Source organism: Hippoglossus stenolepis, chromosome 24 (assembly GCF_022539355.2).
Source record: "Hippoglossus stenolepis isolate QCI-W04-F060 chromosome 24, HSTE1.2, whole genome shotgun sequence".
In the NCBI taxonomy this organism is placed as follows: Eukaryota; Metazoa; Chordata; class Actinopteri; order Pleuronectiformes; family Pleuronectidae; genus Hippoglossus; species Hippoglossus stenolepis.
Window position 1 is genome coordinate 1,865,556 of NC_061506.1, and position 11,716 is coordinate 1,877,271.

At 45.9% G+C, this 11,716-nt stretch overlaps 1 protein-coding gene and 2 long non-coding RNA genes across 4 annotated transcripts; 1 reads left to right on the top strand and 2 right to left on the bottom strand.

The window, feature by feature from the left end:
• Positions 1-2,822: 2,822 nt before the first annotated feature.
• On the bottom strand, positions 2,823-3,238 carry LOC124851402. Its single transcript, XR_007032437.1, has 3 exons — positions 3,213-3,238; positions 3,013-3,075; positions 2,823-2,861 (listed from the first exon to the last, which is right to left on the bottom strand). It is a non-coding gene; the product is annotated as an uncharacterized LOC124851402 (long non-coding RNA).
• On the bottom strand, positions 3,231-9,928 carry LOC118103280. Of its 2 annotated transcripts, XR_004694843.2 has the most exons (4): positions 9,464-9,928; positions 6,418-9,121; positions 4,593-6,324; positions 3,231-3,280 (listed from the first exon to the last, which is right to left on the bottom strand). It is a non-coding gene; the product is annotated as an uncharacterized LOC118103280 (long non-coding RNA). The 2 variants fall into 2 exon arrangements; XR_004694842.2 differs by having other exon boundaries at positions 6,418-9,928.
• Positions 5,066-10,928, top strand: LOC118103220 (protein FAM171B). The gene is made up of 8 exons (XM_035149933.2): positions 5,066-5,279; positions 6,074-6,307; positions 7,596-7,688; positions 8,705-8,863; positions 8,961-9,131; positions 9,214-9,330; positions 9,423-9,537; positions 9,620-10,928. Exons 1-8 carry the CDS (start codon positions 5,066-5,068, stop codon positions 10,926-10,928), a joined length of 2,412 nt encoding a protein of 803 aa, XP_035005824.2.
• Positions 10,929-11,716: the final 788 nt, after the last annotated feature.

Sequence of the window (11,716 nt, forward strand, 5' to 3'; positions counted from 1 at the left end):
ACTTGAGGACCCAAAGAGAAAGGATTGTCTGTCTGGTCATGTAGCTCAGTCCTATAGAGGATGGACTTGCAACTGAAAGTCATGAGTTCGATTCTTATGAAAGTCCATCCTTTAAAAAACAGAGCTACTTGACCAGAGACACACAAGCCTCCTTCTTTGAGTTCTCAAGTCCAACTCACTGACACTCAGTGAAATTATGAAGTTATACACATGAAAGACTTTAGAACCCAAAGAAGGAGACTTGTGTGTCTCTGGTCAATAACTCAGCTTCTTAGAAGATGGACTCTCATAAGAATCGAACCCACCACTTCAGACTGCTTAGTCCATCCTCTATCAGACTGAGCAACTTGGTGAGGATAAAGAATGTTCTGGGTCCAACGCTCATAAAACTCGTTCTCTCAAGTGAAAACGCACTGTACATATAGAACATCCGTTAAATACATTCCATCATCCTCCTGTAGCGTAGAGGAAAGGCTGCAGGTCTCGCTAGCAGAATGTTCTTGGTTCAAAACCCGCTTAGGTTAGCTTTAAGTTCTCTTGTGAAAATGCACTATACATATAGAACGTCCGATAAAATTATTCCATTGTCCTTCTGCAGTGTTGAGGAAACGCTACAGGTCTTACAACCAGAAGGTTCTTGGTTCAAATCTGGCCACAGACAGTTTTCCATTCTCCCATTCAAATCCATTCGGGGGCAATTTTGTATTGCTAACATGATACAAATGAACAAGACAAATAGAACATCTGTTCAGAGGACTAAAGGAGACCTCCGCTAGCCTAGAGGAGATGCTGCAGGACTTGGCTCCTGAAGGTTCTTGGTTCAAATCTGACCAGAGCCAAACTGGCCTTGGCTTTGGCTTTGCTTGGAGCAGGGTGTCGAGTGTTGAGTGTAGGGGGCAGGTGGATGATGCATAGCTGTATGAATGAACCCAGTCCTCACCTAGTCCAACAATGTGTCTCCTGCCAGAACAAGGCGAACAAGGCTCCCATGACTAGTTGAATAGTTGCATTCTCCACAGCATGAGAATGCAACTATTCAACAACATTCTCCCATGCGAAGCATGGGAGAATGCAATATATACTTTTAGTAATATAAGTATTATAAGTATTGTGCAGAGTGCAATAAAGACAGAGTATAATTAAGTCTTTTTTTATTTTTAAGTTTAATTAAGTCACTTTTGTATATTTTATTTTAATTAATTCTTTTAAATTGCATGGATCATGGGAGAATGGTAAAGTGTCTTTTGTCAGATTTGAACCAAGAACCTTCTGGTCCAAAGACCTGTAGCATTACCTCCACACTACAGAAGCACAATGACATTACTTTAACAGACGTTCTATATGTAGAGTACAATTTTCACAAGAGATCTTAAAGCTCACCGTAGCAGGTTTTGAACCAAGAACCTTCTGCTATCAAGACCTGTAGCCTTTCCACTACACTGCAGGAGGATGATGGCTTTAAATGAACGGACGTACTATATGAAGAGTGCATCTACACAAGAGAACTTAAAGCTAAACTCAGTGGGATTTGAACCAAGAACCTTCTGCCATCAAGACCTGTAGCCTTTCCACTACACTGCAGGAGGATGATGGCTTTAAATGAACGGACGTACTATATTAATGGATAGAGAGTTGGACTTAAACAGATCATTGGGTGTTTGCATTGGGGCTGGACTTTAAAGAAAAACTTCTAAGAAGAAACAGCAGGTGTCTGACCAAGTAGCTCAGTCTGTTGGAGCAGGACTTAGACCTCTGAGGTTGCTGGTTCGATTCTTATGAGTCCATCTTCTAAGAGGCTGAGCTACTTGACCAGAGACACAAGTCTCTTTCTTTGGCTTCTCAAGTCTTTCATGTGTATAACTTCATAATTTCACTGAGTGTCAGTGAGTTGGACTTGAGAACTCAAAGAAAGAGGCTTGTGTGTCTCTGGTCAAGTAGCTCAGCCTCTAAAGAACAGATTGTAATAAAAATCGAACCAGCGACCTCAGGTGTAGCAGTGCATCCTTTAACAGACTGAGCTACTTGGTCAGACACCTGTCATTTCTTTTAAGAAGCTTCTTCTTCTATGTCCAGCCCCACAACAACCCTCAGAGCTGGTGAAGTCCTCCACTCACATTAAAGAGCCAAGAACCCAGAGACAGAGGCTGAAGTGTGTCTGGTCAAGTATCTCAGTCTGTTAGAGGAAGGACTTGCAGACCTGGAGTCGTGGGTTCAATTCTTATGGGACCCAGTGAATTTATGAAGTCAAACAGTCTGATGAGACAGTTGAAAGCTTCATGAGAGGATCTTTGTTTGTGTTGGGTCATGGCTCAGTCAGATGACAGTAGTCTGGTGATTCTGTAGCTGTGAGTTCAAGTCTTGTTCATGGAAACAGAACAAGACTGAGGTTTGATTCTTATGCTCTGGGAGATTGAAGTGAAAAGATAACGAGAAGGTTGGTGAACCCAAAGGGGACTCGGTGGCGTGGTGGATTGGTTCACATCTGCAAGGATGTACCTGTGAGGAGCTGGTTCGAATCCTCACCGTGGCTGATAACCGGAGCGTGTGTGTGTTTGTCTGTGTGTCTGTCTGTATGTGGGTGTTGGTAACGGGTGTGTTTGTGTGTCTGTCTGTATGTGGGTGTTGGTAACGGGTGTGTTTGTGTGTCTGTATGTATGGGTGTTGGTGGTGGCACTGGTGGTGGGGGTGAGTACCAGGGGGAGGCCGTGTCTCCCCCGGCCCTCCAGAGAATCAGGAACAAGTGGTTATCGAAGGAAACACAGAAACCGGCTGAATTTTACTGAAACATTTATTTAATATTATTATCTGTAAACCGCATACACAGAAAAAGGTTTGTGGGGTCTCCTCTCGGTAACTACCACCTGAAATAGCAACCCATTGATTAGATCTTCTGATTGTTTGATGAGTCACAGCAGTTTCCACTATTAACATGTTAACAATGAAAAAGCTGCGGCGACGCGTCAAACACGCAGAAGATCCAATAAATGTGTTGATATTTTAAGCAGTAGTCACCAAATGATGGGTCCATGGGCTCCGGCTCCTGGCGGCTCTGGCTCCCTCTACCTCCATCTCTGGCTAATGACAGTAGCAAACAAAACAAACTAATGAGACGAGTTTTCCTCAACAACACATGTTAACAATGAAAAAGCTGCAGAAACACATGAACACACAGAATATCTAATAAATGTTGAGCTATTTTATGCAATAGTCACCTCATGGTGGCCCCCGGCAGCAGCTCTCCTGGTGGCTCCGTGGGGGGTCTCCTCTCTGTAACTGCTGCCTAAAATAACAAACCATTGATTTGAGATTATTATTAACTGACTTTTCATGCTTCAGATAATCTAACAATCTCACATACAATTAGAATATAATTCAAATCCAAATGTTACAGTTGAATTTTACTTTTACAAGCAAACACAAATCAACATAATGTTTCTGCATTTTTCAAACACAGTGAGGACGAATATCACATCATTGATCTGCATCAGATTTGTGTTTGTCGTTCTCTGCTCATAAAGAAGAACTAATATAAAACTGTCTCAATGATTTGCTCTGTTGATGGAAACAGAAGAAACAATAAACCAGAAAGTCAGGGAGACAATTGTTGCTTCAGTTTGTCAACTGTGATGTTTATTATGATCATTATTGTCTATATCTATAGATATATTAGTATTTATGATGGTAAATTATATATATTATGGGTTTGGTAGGGTGATAAAACACTATCAATGCAATGTGTAGACTTTACTGACATCTAGTGGTGAAGTTGCATATTGCAGCCCTCATCTGTGATTAAAGTATGACTTCAGGTACGCCTTGAAGACTGACAGCTACAAGGAGAGGGTCAAGAAGGAGAAGGAGAAAGAGGAGAAGAAAGAAAGGAAGAAGAGCGAAAGGAGAGAAGGAGGGAGAAGAAAAGGAGGAGAAGAGGGGATGACGAGGAGGAGGTACCCTCCTAATCTCCTCTCCCATCCTTTCTCTCCCTCTGCCCTGTCAATCATCCCCTCATCCCAGCTCCCCCCACTACCTTACACCTTAACCCCCTACCCTCCTTACCCTCTCCCCTCCTCACCCTCCATCTACCTGTATGTGTTAGAAAATGAAAAAGAACGATCTATCAATAACAGTGACCTTTCCTGTCTAGTGATTCCAGAAAGCTCTGTCAGTACGTGACTTGTATATCTCAAGAACTGTTCTTCTTATCAGCTGCACACATGTTTACTCAAAGGCCGATTGAAGAGCAGTTTTTGTGACTGTTGTGATTTCTTTTTTAATAAACTTTGAATAAACAGACTATGTATCTACTTAACTAAGGTATGTTTACTTAGTTTTTCTGCTTATTATTATATTATATAAAGTATTTAAATATGAAGTATTTTATTATCCTGTATAGTTTAATTTTACTACAGTAAATAATGATTAATAAATATGAATAATTGACTGAATTAACTCTCATTTCCATAAGGTTTTTCTCAAGTGAAGTGGAAATAAAGATATATAGTATTTTTTTTTGTTAGAGATTTATTGTGTGTGTTGTCACTTGGAAGAAGTTAAACTTTGTCTTTATCAAAAACCTGAGTAACTAGACTTACCACCAGGGGGCGCCATGTGGAGCCCAATGATGTAACAGCATCTTCCGTCTTCACAAAGATATTCAACACGTCAGGATGTATCACTCTGTCGTTCTTTCAATCGACTTCCACCGACTTTCAATCTATAAATAGCAAAAATGCTTCAGTCAATAAAATGTGATAAAAATATTAGAAAAAAAACCAAAACACAAGAATAAATTTAAATCAAAACACAAACTAAATAAGAAATAACAGAATTCAATTATTCAATATTCTATTTAGGGCCATGTTGATGAGCATTGTTTTTCTCCACCGAGTGACTCATCTGTGTTGGTAAACGATCTGACACACGCCCAGCATCAGCACCAGCGCATCTTCTGACCGCGGGAGTCCGCACCGACACCGACGCTGAGGGGGGATGAGGCCGTAACGATCACCGGACCCGGTTCTTCTCCGTGGTCCGTAATGTCTGTGAGCCTGCTCCCCCTCTCGCCATGCCCGCTCATGAACGCTCCCTGCCGCCGCTGCTGCTCCTCCTGCCGTCGCTGCTCCTCATCTGCTGCCTGGATGAGGCGGCGAGGGCGGCGGAGGAGGGCGGCGGCCTGCCCTCCTCTTCGCCCGGGGACAATGGAGACCACGCCGCGGTCATAGACCCGACCTCCCCGGGAGCCACCCGCGGCCCCTCGGCCCCCTCGGCCCGGACAGAAGGTGATTTGTACACAAAGGCCTCCAGCTCATTGTTAGAGAGGATGTTAATTACCTGTGACTCACGACGGAATTTTTGTTTTTGTGTTGACGTTGTGTTTTATCTCATCACAGCAAATTCGCAGATATAAAATACCAAAATAAACAATTTGCTTAATACTTTTCTGAAAAGACTTTTGTGTTTAAAACCTTATTTCCCTGCAGCTGAGAGACTATAATACGTGTTTTTAAAGGTAATGACCAATCAAAGTAAAAGATGCAAAGTGAAAAGCCTCATCAGATTAATTAACCCTGGATTTCTAAAGCCTAAACTGACTATTTAATCTGGTCTATAGGTTATTGAATATAATTTGCAGGATTAAGTATAACGTGAAGGTGTGAAGGGTTTTATCTACAGCAGGGGATAATCCTCTGCTGATACACCGATGACCTCACTGCTGCAAAGTCTGTGTTTACATCTGGTTTGTGAGCCGTGAAATGTGAACTACACAATAAAAACACACACCGATTCTTCCCCGAGTGAACTCCTGCAGCCACGTCAGCGTCAACTCCAGGATAAAGATGAATTTACATGTTTTACTGTGACGTTAAGAATGAGAATCGTGCTGGGAGGTGAAACGTCTTACATGGCGAGCGTGGCTCTTCCTCTCTGATGCCACTGGGTTCATTTTCTCAGCCGTGCTGGCCTCATCACTTTTTCATGGCGAGGGAAAGGTCTGCATGCTGATGGAGCGCATGCAGAGACGCATGATGTTTGAAGATTTAACAGGACTCTCTCTGTGCGTCCTTCTCTCCAGAGCCCCGGTTTGCCCTCAGAGTGCTGGTGAGGGATGTGGTGACCCGTCAGCCGCTGCCGGGGGCCTCGGTGGACGTTTACCTGAACCACACGCTGAGGAGCTCCGTGGCGACGGGGCCGAGAGGCGAGGTTCTGCTCTGGGTGTCCTACAGCCCGGGCCTCAGTCTGACCCTGCTGGGCAACAAGGAAGGCTACGTACCCAGCTCGCTGCCATGGAGCACCACAAAGAGACCCAGTGAGTTATCACGGCTTCTGGGAAGAGCACAGAACAAACCAGTAGGCTCTGAAAGACACAACCAGTGTAGTGATATAGAGATAGAACTGGGATGACTGGTTGATACTCACTTTTAAAAAGGACCAGGTCCAGGGTCACAGCTCCCTCTGACCTCATCCTGAAGGGTAAAGAGGATTTTCCAACGAGGATCGATCCGTCTGCAGAACAAACACAATCAAGGCCTTAAGTAGTAGTGCTTTGCTCAAGGGCACATTGCTCCATAGAGACACGTGATTTTAGCATGAATAGAATAATGAAGAGGAAGTTAAAGGTTTAAAAACGCCACACACACACAAACGTTTTCTGTACAATTAGCCACACAGCCATAATTCACACAGGCCCCCTGCATTATTCAGAGTCATTAGATATTAATGAAACTGTCTGCAAACATACAACTTGTCACTGAGGCTTGTTCACGATGAGGCAGTCTCTGCTCTCACTGAACGCTCTCGTGTAACTGAACACCGTGTCCTACAGTCGTTTTATTGATTGTGTGGAGCGGAGGTTCAACGTATCCCTGCCTCAGCACACTGTCTTTGTCCTGCACAGAATCAGAGGCAGAAGGGGGGGTGGGGTGCTGAGCCACACCGCTCTCGTGCCTGGTGTTAAAAAAAAAAAACACAGAAAAGGAAAGGGGGCCTGGGTCTGACTCCATTGTTCATGATCCCACGTCCTCCTGCTGCTCGGAATTAAACCGGGAGCGAGCAGAGAGGTGGTGTTTTACAGCAGAGAGGGAGCAGGTGTTGTGAGGGACAAATAAAATAAATGTGTCATCTGTGCTCTGCTCTGCATCATCAGAGGCGCCTCCCTTTTGTGCTGCTGAACCCTAAAAACAGGCTGCATGAGGTGATGCCATCTGCTGGTTCGAGTGCAGACCTGCAAGGAACTAAACAGCTTCTACATCATAATAAAACAATTAATGACACAAAGAATCGAGCTCTCCGCCCGTTTGTCTGGTTATTCGTTAGCAGGAAAATTGGCTTGTTTTAATTTTAACTCGACTGTAGAGCCTTGGTGGAGGGCGGACGTATGAATGTCATTCTAGTTTGTGCTTGTTTACAGCTAAAATAATAATAAAATATCTCCATCTAAACACAACCAATAGTTTATATTACAAATTGTATGTTTATTTTCCAAAATGCCTGAAGACACTTGCACCAGAGCATCTTTGACATGTAGAAGTTGTCATGAAAACAGCTGTATTCTGTGTGTGTGTGATTTCTGACCTGGAGGTTTTTGTGTCCCTCAGTTTTCTCTGCGGTGACGCTGCTGCTGCTGCCGCACAGTCAGGGCAACGTGTGGCTGTTTGACGACTCGGTGCTCATCACCAGGAAGTTACCTGGTACGTGCAGAATACTTCTCATTGTTTTCACAACACAGATACAAAGTGCTTCACAATAAGCAAGACTACAAATCACGTTAAAAGGACATAAATAAAATGAAAACAGGGTTTCTGATAGAGGGAAACTTCTGTGTTGGTGGAGTCTTTATCGATGGAGCAGGCTCCTCTGTGGACTCTGTGGTGGTAGATGTCCTGCAGAGATGTTAGTGACGTCCTGCAGCAGTGGTGCTCCCACACCACACGGAGATGCCGCTGGTCAAGATGCTGAAGTCGCTGAGGATCTTTGGTGACACGCCGAGTTTCCTCAGCCTCCTCAGGAAGTACAGTTGCTGCTTTCTTGACCAGCTGGGTGGTGTTTAGTGTCCAGGTGATGTCATCGCTGATGTAGACGTCCAGGAAGTTGATGATCAGCGGCTGATGAGCTCTCCTTCTCGTATCCACGATCATTCCCCTGGTCTTTGAGGTTGAGAAAGTCTCCTCACATCATGTCACCAGACTAACCACCTCACGGGGCTGAGAACACGTCATTGCAGGGAACCAGTGCTCATCACAAGGCTGTTTGATGTTGTATAAAATGACACGTGGCTTAAAATACGACTTTATTCCCATAATATTCTGTCTTTATTCTTTAAATCCTTAAAGTGGCCCCTGTCATAAAGAACACAACCTTCACTATCCATCATTCCTTTTATAGTTTGGTTTTACATTTTAAGAGTTGAGTTGAACATGTTAAGTTTCTCCCTGATTTAATTTAACTTTGGTGGTTTAAAGTTTGAGTTGCACATATTAAATAAAAAAAATAACGGATTTATTGACCAGATACAAGAGCAAAGTAATGGCAGAGATTTAAAATGTGAATAAAACAAAGACACTAAAACTGTTTTAGAGCAAAATCAAATCTGTTGTTAAATCGTCTTCTGCCTGATAAACATCACACTAACTCAAAGCTACATTATTTAAATACACCTCATGTGAGTCCAGATGAATTTTTCTAATTGCCCGCCTTGTTCTCACAGACAGTTCATCCCAGCCGAAGGTTAAATTCTCCAAGAACCTTCTCACCGTCTCCAATAAGAGCAACATCTCCACAGTGAAGGCCTACCTGACTGTGCCACAGCACCATCTAGCGAAAGGATGTGGCAACTGCACTCCTGGCATCATCAGCAACAAATCAGGTGAGGCCTCTTAAACGTTCAAACCAGTTTACTCCCAGTCTGGACTATTTGAACACAGCTTTAAATGTAAATGCTTTACTTGTGATCTCATCTGCAGTGTTCAGGAGCATTGAGCTGAAGGCGGTGGCGGCCGTCAGTGTTCTGCTGTACTCGGGGGACGAGGAGCTCCAGGTTCGAGGTCCCATTCAAATCAGCCTCCCCCTGGGGCACAGCACCCACCTGCGGGCGTCGGACACTGTGCCGGCCTGGGCCTTCAACCTGAAGACGGGTATGAATACAGATCAGAGAGGAGCAGCTTTGATTTATTTGTTGATACCACTATGCACAACTAATAAACTGTCTGTTTGAAGGTGCTTGGGAGAATCAGGGTCTTGGAATAGTGAGAAAAGTTGGTTTGGAACTGGTTTGGACGTACACCGCTTCCCATTTGGGATTCTGGATCGCTGCCCCCCTGCCCTCCTCAAACGGTACGATTACAAACTTCAAACATCACACATAAAAACACATAAATACAGTTTAACTTGTCTATTCATAAATATGTATGAATTCGACCATTCAGATTTTGGAAGCACGTTGGAGTTCCTTTCACACCACACCTACCTGCTGATTGGAATACTGGGAGGAACGCTGGCTGTCGTAATCGGGTGTCTGTCCTTGCTGCTGTGTCACTGCGGGTAAGAAATCTCAGAAATGTGAAATGTAAAGTCTCACCTAAAGGCAGACGTGTAAAACTTCACCATCTTGATTCTGTTTCAGAGGTTCGCAGCGGGAACCCAGGAGGAGGAGGGCTCGCTTCTCCAAACTCACGGTTGTGAAGAAAGACCAGACCACCTCCACCCACATGGAGGAGGGTTTGTTGTTCCGCTCCGGCGACAACAGCCTCGCGTCGTGCAGCGTCCAGTGTGAACCTTCGTCCACGCCGCGGCACAAGGCCAACTTCAACATCTACGTGGAGGATCCAGGGAGTCACGCGGCGGCTTCTCTTTACAACAACATCGCTTCAGATCGGATGAAAGGTCTGCAGCCATCGCCGCACTACATCAACAGTGAGGAGGTGGCTCGGCTTCGGGAGAAGTCGGAGCAGAACCGGGCCAACATGAACTCTGACAACTTCTTTCCAGATAAGCTGCTTCACATCTATAACCAGTCGGTGGCCATCATTCAGGCCCCAGAGCTGTTCAGTGGTCAGGAGCAGAAGTCGGCCACTTTCCCCCGAAACGGAGTCGAGTACGATGCTCACTCGGAGCCTGCAAGTAGAGACAGCTACACCCAGACTCTACCCAAACTCCCTCACCACCACTCCCAGGGTGGAGGCAGCCCACAACAGAGCAGCCAAGATGAGCCGCAGCCTCTGGAGACCCCTCCTCAAGGCCAGGGTCCGAACGCCGGTCTGTGGGGGCGCTACAGTAACCTCCTGGAATCCTCCGTGTCCGTGCCTGGGACACTGAACGAGGCAGCTGGTATGGAGGCGTTCAGCGGGGGGCACGGTGTGCCCAGTGAGCTGCAGGGGATCTCCGAGCGCACATTGCTGGAGCTGACACGGGGCAAGTCGTCCTCGTCTCACTCCAGAGCCTGGTTCGTCTCGTTGGACGGGAAGCCGGCCGCACAGGTTCGCCACTCCATCATCGAGCTGCACAGCCGCCACCGCCCACCGAGCAGCAACGACACCAGCCTGGACTCAGGGGTGGACATGAACGAGCCTCTGCACAACATCCGCGAGACGGAGCGCGAGCGGCCTTCGTTCAGGGCCTCGTCCCTGCCGCACCACAGCCGAGCCGGGCGTTACGGCGAAGAACAGGACCTGAGCAGCAGTGAGAGTGGCACCACTGCTACCTGCACCCCCGAGGACCCCTACCTGAGGAACATTTTAGACGGGAGCAGTGGGGCTATTCCCAACATTCCCGAGGAGAGGGACGGGATGGACACGTCCAGCGCGCAGGAGGACAGCGAGTCCAGAGGGACGCCTCCTCCACGGCGCCTGAGGAAGGTGAGGGAGAGGGTGAAGGCGGAAAAGAGGAGTGCCAAGCACGTCCGCGAGGGGAGACCTGTCACCAAGCGAAGTTAGAGCATGGCTCACGATCTCGTACATCCAGACAAGCATTGTAACTTTCTTTTAAATGTCCCGTTAGCTATTTAACCCCCGTGAGCTACAAATGAGTTTCTGCCACTTTACACAGGCATCGTTGTTGTTTCGTTATCGTTGTGCAACTTTGCCAAAGAAACGCATAAGCTAGCTGAAGAAATAAAGCAGGTTCCACGTCATGTCGACACATGGACGTTTGTGCACCGTTGCTGTGAAGATCACCAGCGAGATTCTTCACAGCAACGTGTCCGTGTGAACACGTTACCCACAGTCCTCAGTGCTGGCGTTGAAGCGGGTGCCTTCTTACTGCCTGTGGTCCCGACACGTGGTGACATAGAGGCACAGTGTGTCCGGCCGGTTGGACACAGGTACAGGTCGATGTGTAGTGCACTTATCCTCACCATAACTGCCTGCTGTCAACTCAACACCACACAGAAGCTTTCCCGGTTTTGTAGCGCTGACATCTTGTTTTCACATCTTATCTCGTCACATTAAACGCTTTGTCTCGTCAGGTTTTTCCCCGACAGCTTTTCTCTGTTTGTGAGTGAAATGATTCAGCTTTAACTCTCCGCCTGTGACCGACTCCCTCTGAGCACTGATGTACATTGTAAAAGCTAAGCTGCCGTTTTTAAATCACACCTGAAACTCAAGGTTTTACGCCTACAGTTGTGTAAGAATGCATGAAAATGAATGTTTCTCTTCTGTGTGTGAAATCATTTTTGAACATTTTACTTTAGAGCGAACGTAATATCGTTATTACTGTTGGATTA

Coding starts and splice junctions, on each gene's coding strand:
- LOC118103220 (XM_035149933.2), top strand. CDS start 5,066: ATGCCCGCTCATGAACGCTCCCTGCCGCCGCTGCTGCTCCTCCTGCCG. Junction 9,132..9,213: donor GGCCTTCAACCTGAAGACGG/GTATGAATACAG, acceptor GTCTGTTTGAAG/GTGCTTGGGAGAATCAGGGT. Junction 9,538..9,619: donor TTGCTGCTGTGTCACTGCGG/GTAAGAAATCTC, acceptor ATTCTGTTTCAG/AGGTTCGCAGCGGGAACCCA.